This window comes from Physcomitrium patens, chromosome 2 (assembly GCF_059467195.1).
Source record: "Physcomitrium patens ecotype Gransden chromosome 2, ASM5946719v1, whole genome shotgun sequence".
Classification (NCBI taxonomy): Eukaryota; Viridiplantae; Streptophyta; class Bryopsida; order Funariales; family Funariaceae; genus Physcomitrium; species Physcomitrium patens.
Window position 1 is genome coordinate 25,835,053 of NC_143411.1, and position 6,741 is coordinate 25,841,793.

A 6,741-nucleotide genomic window follows, 5' to 3' on the forward strand; every position below is an offset into this window, starting at 1 on the left:
TGGCATATTTTATACTATATACAAAATTTATTGCCAATGAAAAATTAACCATGTTCTTTTTTGATAATATCAATCATTATCATGGATTATCTGAAGATATTATATTGGATAGAAAGATTTAATTTGTATCAATATTTTAGAGAATCCTTTTCAAAATTCTAAAGGTGGACATAAAATTATATTTGACTTTTTATCTTCAAACTAATAGATAAATGAAGCATATAAACTAAGTTTTGAAGCAATATATGAAGTGTATCATCAACTACTAACAAGATGATTGGATAACTCTTATACCATTAGTAAAATTAATTTATAATAATATACTTTATTTTTTTATATAACACATATTTCTTTTACTAATTATAGTTATCATCCATGATTTGATACTTTTGACTTTTTAAAAGTTGATAATCTTACAACAAAAGATTTGATAAATTATTTATTTGAGCTACATACAAAAATAAAAGCATAACTAAAAGAAGCTCAAGAATAACAAAAAACCAACGCGGATGTCTATCGTAAGGAGCAACTTCAATTCCACATTGATGATAAAGAATGATTATTTTATTACAATATTAAGATTAGCTATGCTTATGAAAATTTTGATTATTGTAAGCTTGGACCATTTCTTATTTGTGTGCAAATTAATGTAATTTCTTATTGATTACATCTTCTAAAGTCTATGAAGATCTATCCCCTATTACATATATGTCTCATCTTGAGCTATATAAGACAATGAATATCTCAAGAAAAAGACAAATTCTCTCCCCCTTCTATAATAATGAATAATAATTAAGAGTTTGAGATAGAAAGAATCTTAGACTAAAGGTGGCACTAAAATAGATTTGAATATCTTGTTCATTGGTATAGATATAATATTAATGAATGTACATGGAAGACAATTAAAAATCTTATAAATATAATAAAAAAGGTTGATGATTTTTATTAATAGCATCCATTAAAATCAAGATAAAGAATAGCAAATCTTTGCTATAAAAGATAAATAAAGTAATCAAGATGAAGATCCTCAAAAACAAAAAATTCTTCCTTAAATAGATAGAGAGATACAATTTTTTTTGTATCACGGCCTTAGAAGAGATTCTTGATGTTTGATGATTTTATTGGAAGTAGAATGGACTTTTGATGGTCTTATAAATATTTTTTTTGAAAAAAGTTATAAAAGCTTCAACAACATTTAAATAACATGGTGGTCTTTTTGTCCTAAAATGACATATTATTGATTATTAAGAGGACCTATCAACCACCTTTGAAAGGAACAAAGTTCAAAGTATGTGGCAAACATAATTTTTTGCATGTTTGACTTCTTCAACATATGATGAATGCTCTTCATGGAACTCATTGCTAAAAAGAGAGATAAAATCATGGACATATATATTTACCTACAAAAGAAGTATTAGATAGAAGATAAATATAAATAGATTTGATATTGTCTTATAGCAAAGCTTCTTAGAAGCTTTATAGATGTATATTCAATTTTATACATGTTTATAATGATTCGTAGGTTATAAACTTAGTCAATAAGTTATTTATGTATCGCATGTGTAGATAATTTGAAGTATAAGCTAATGATATGGCATGCATTTAAAAAACTTGTCTTGTAAGTTAAAACATGTGTCTTACAAATTGGACATGTATTGAAGGTCCTATAAAATGTTACTACGTAGCTCCTAGTTGGATAGTATATATAAATGTAAGAATAAAGTCTTCTTTTTTCTTATCAATGTTTTTTTAGTCCTTGGTCTTATTTCAAGCCTTTCTAGTTTTTTTGTCTTTGGCAATAGTCATTTTAGTTTAGCATTATATTATCTTTGAATAATTCTCTAGTCTTTTTGAGCGATATAAGAGTACATTGATCTTTTAATTATCTTACATTCATGTCCTTGATAAACTCACGATATGTAATGTGTTTTAAAATATCAATAATTTGGCCAAATAAAATAGTAATTGATAAAAGTAATAGAAATTATATGGCTTTATTAAAAATCATTAAATAGAATATTTGAGTTGAAAAATATATATATATATATATATATATATATATATATATATATATAATGAAGTAAAATATTATATGCTTTTGTATTGGTTTTGTACAAAAAAAATAAAAATAAAAATAAAAATGGATAGAGCATTTGTTATTTAAAGTACTTGAAAATAAAAAAAATTATTTATATAAGAGAATATTTTCTATATTAAAATCAAATATTTAAAAAAATTAATAATGAATATAAAAGATTCAAAATTATATATGCCAAACATCAAAGAATACTCAAATATGTAGAAAATAGTTTAATAGGACATAATCGCCAATAGAAGTTAATAAGGCTAAAATAGACTACTATTTATTGTCACAGACATACCAACATAACTTACCTTGTAGAATGCATGTGGAATTATGAAAAATATATCCTTCTAAATAGAAAGATGAATTGATGACTTGATAATTTTATTATTTCATTAATAGGCAAGTTAGATATATAACATTATTTTAAAAAAAATCACTTTGGTGCATCACTACAATAATGTTCATGCATTCAATAAATCAAAGAAGTATTCTTTAAGAGGTATGGATAAGTAATGGACAATAAGGTTGTAAAGTACTAAGTGGTTGATTGAACATTACAAAAAAAAATCAATTGTCAAATTTGGAAGTTTTTTATACATGTTGCAAAAATTTTGTCTTTTAAAGCTAAGATATTTCTATAAAATGGTGTATTGTCAACTTATTTTGCAAATAGTGCAAATGCAAAAATTATAATCTTATATATAAACACATGGGGATTATAATATAGATCATTATCAACTAATATTTATATTTATTGGATTTATTACCAAGTGCATATGAAGGTAGTCACTTCTTCAACCAAAAAAAGATACTACTGATTATGTCCCAAGTGATATATAATGTAATAGTCCAAGAAATAGAAGAGATAGTTGAACTCAGATTCTTAGGCATAATATTCAAGTCTTTAGGTTGTTTAAGCTAACAAGTTTGATGATACAAAATAAGATGGGAGCCTTCACTATAGAACAATATGATGTGTTTAATAAAGCAATAAAATTAATCTTTCTATTCTTAAGAAGTATGAGGGACTTATTACAAAGATTTTTACAAATCCTTGTGCTAAGAAAAGGTGGTAGTGTCATCCTTTATACTGATAATAAATAAAGACTCATTTTAATAGTGGTTTTTACAACCACACTATTATGGTTATTGCATTTGTTTTGATTGTAAAACTACTTAAATACATGATGCTTGTAGAAAATATTTTATGATTAAATAAATAATTTAATATAAAATAAAATTATAGAATGTTTTGTATCAAAATAATATTTTAAAGGCAAACTTAATTAAATGATTTTTGCAACTCAAAAAAAAAAAAAAAAAATCATCTACATTGAGTGCTGTTGTGTATGACTACAAAAATATGTTTTTTGAACCAATAGTGATAGTTGAAAATTGGGAATGATAGGAAGCCCCTGGACAAACTTCAGCACCCATGTGAATGTGGATCAGTGCGGGCCCAATGAGGAACGGGTTTTGGGTTTCCAACCTACCCGCCCACTGGTTCCCCTACGTTCCCTCCCTCTGTTCCCAGAAATCCGATCAGCGGTTGAGATTGAATCTGAGCGGCAGCTACGAGCCGACGGGCCACGATGGCGGAGCCAGTCGATTGAATTGGGAGGTTTGTGCGGGATAATTCTACGAGGGTGGTCAGAGACTGCAGTGAACAGAGGTTGGTGCGTTACATTGTAAGTACACGCGAAGTTGCAACAAATTTAGTACGACAGAGAAATTTTGTAACAAATGCTGTCAGAAAGTCTGCAGCAAATCGTCAGCGTTGAGATGTTCAGAACTTATGCACTTTACGATTTTTCAAAGATCTAGTAAGTAGTTTACTCTGCAGATATTTCTTTCAACTTTACCATGCTTCACACTTTCTCCCCATGCATAGAAATTGCACGTGTTTTGAAAGCAAACTGATAGGATACAATCTTAATTATTTTGAAATTAAATAGTAAGCAATTGCTATGAGAGTGCTCCCTTCGTTGACGAATGCCTAAGACAGAGCAAACAGAAATACCGATGTTACCACGAACGTGTAATCTTCAAATGTCTCGTAAAAGATGCACCAGCAAAAGACGTTTCTTCACGTGCACCCAAGCAACCAACTCCCAACCAAGTGTCAAAAGAAATGTAGAAAAGGAAGCAATCATAAGAAACGTAGTTCAATTGTCGACATCGTATAATTCACATACAACCATCGTCAACTTGTGACGTTCATATAAATATTTTTTGCTGGATTTTTCTACAAACAATCACCATGACCTATGGTTGAAATTGGACGAGTCACATAAGTTGTTCACGACTTCGTTGCATCCCCACTAACTAGCTCAGGAGTGGTACACAATGACCACGGTCCACGCAAGAAATTGTAAGGGCCGTGTCACTAGGGTAGGTGTTCAGGGCAATAGATGAGCGCAGGATAAGCACTCATCACACCCTACAGAGCCATAGCTCACGTCTGACGCGGTATGCCGCACCCTTGTGCTTAACACCCCGCTCACAAGGTATCGACTCCACCTATTTCTCCCCTAGGGGATCCTTCTTTCTCAGCTCAGGAGGGATAACGCCCAGTAAGAATCTAGACAAGAAAAACACCAACCACAGGCGTGGCATTGTGGGCATGTACATGAAGTCTCTCTGTAAGGAGAAGATTGAGTTGACCAGAACGGATGGAGGATTGAAGTGGGGCAAGACAAGAAAAAGGACTCCCTGCAAAGATGCAAAGGTCGAAGCACACCATTGCCACGAACTGTCTGCTCACTGACAGTTTACCAATCCCTCCTCCAGTCACCAATACCGCAAGAATTTGGGATAACAAACTATCTGTAGCTCCAATGAACCTGCGATAGATCACTGCAACCAAGCATACCGTTCCTTAGTCTCAAGTGGGTCGTCACTCAGCAGCAGCAACATAGGATCACTACATTTCAGGAAAAACAAGGATGTTGAGATGCAGCAGACTCACCCTCAAACACAATACTGCATCGTCCTACCATAACGCTAGTTATTGAAAGGACTATCCTGTCTGCTAAATAACTTGCTGTACACACGAAATCAACATAATTGATGCTAGGCAAGGTAGTGTAACTTCCTCTTCAACTATATAATCTTCACAAAAGCCTCGTTTCTATAAATAACAAAAATCACTACCGCCAAAATGATTATAAAAAAATGAAAAGGGAGATTTGAGAGTAGAATGCAAAGAGAATAAAAAATAGCTCACCTCGAGCACCCTAACAAACACACCATGTGTCAAACACATGCAAACACAATGCCATTGCATGCTAGATTTCACTCCCACGTTGCCAGCGTTTGGTGATTGAGGGCCGACAGTTCGACACTTGACAGAAGAGAGTGAGCATCTACAATTCCAGTCGCGTGGCTGCGACATGGAGATCTGTTCTCTACTATCGTCCCCAAAGGATACGATTCAGACTAGAACTTCAAATGTCATATGCAGCGGTCATGACAGCAAAAACGAGAGAGCACTACTGAAGAGGTGGTGAGCGAGCACAGCTGCGTGTAAAACGCTTACAAATCAACCACGGATATACACAAATGTCATGAACGTGACGTCAAATGCGCATCAACGCCAATAAATCACACCCGTCCACTACTGCCGAAACCATAAATCCCGGTTCACAATCGACAGGCCCTGCCTAACACTACCAGAGCTGTCAATAACCTCACTCCTCCAAACAATCCAGCACACTTACGGAAACTCAGCACCCATGAAAATCCACACACAACTGCGAAATTCGAAGTCGGACTAAGACGAGGTACCAGTAACCCAAAATAATAATAAATAATAAATTAAAATCACTCTACCACACAGCACACACACACACAAAGGTCTAAACTCCGCGACCACTTCAAAAAAAAAAAAAAAAAAAAGGCGCTCCGCAGGACCAGCACTAGAAATCCACGTCACAGAACCTCACAGCGGTATCCAGAACCTCTCGGATAGTGAAGCAAACTGAAGGAGAGAGAGAAAACGCCACAGAAGGGGGAGATTCTCCTTGTGAGAGAGAATGAAGCCCCGCGGCGTCATGGGTGGGGATCGGAGAATGATGCGGTGTAAGACGTAGATGAAGACAGAGGAGTGGAACCCCGTGTAGCAGCAACTGCGAGCGCAATGGGAACAGGAAGAGAAGAAGGTGCAATGGGAGTTCATTTTGGCGGACAACGGGACGCGGCAGAGTGAATGAGGAGGAGGATGACGAAGAAGCCTGGGCGGGCGAAGGGCGCTTTATTACTGTGCTGTTGCTGCAGCCCTCGTATAGCTCAGTGTCGCCATGGGCGTTCCATCCCGGAACGCCTCCTCTTCCTCCACTTCGCCGCATGACCTTGCCACTTTCGAGCCCACATTTTCTTACACGATCTATTGGGCAAGAGACACATGGAAACGGTTTTGAAATCACTTTCTCCTTATCTGATTTGTTCATATATATGAATATATATATATATATATATATATATCTAAGGGAATGTTAAAAAGATCCATGCTTTCACTAAATTTACCCACCCATCCTAAATATCATGAAAACCAACCACATTTATCATGATTATCATATTCTTCATCATGGATGGGTCAATTTAGTAAAAACTTAGGTCTATTTGACATTCTCATATGTGTGATTGTGTTTGGATAG

At 34.1% G+C, this 6,741-nt stretch overlaps 1 protein-coding gene across 1 annotated transcript; it reads right to left on the bottom strand.

Moving 5' to 3' along the window:
• Positions 1–4,272: 4,272 nt before the first annotated feature.
• LOC112279149 (uncharacterized) lies at positions 4,273–6,447 on the bottom strand. The gene is made up of 2 exons (XM_090248419.1): positions 5,313–6,447; positions 4,273–4,942 (listed from the first exon to the last, which is right to left on the bottom strand). The coding sequence occupies exon 1, from the start codon at positions 6,430–6,432 to the stop codon at positions 6,004–6,006; it is 429 nt and encodes a 142-aa protein (XP_090104545.1). The 5' UTR covers positions 6,433–6,447; the 3' UTR covers positions 4,273–4,942; positions 5,313–6,003.
• Between the last annotated feature and the right edge of the window lie 294 nt (positions 6,448–6,741).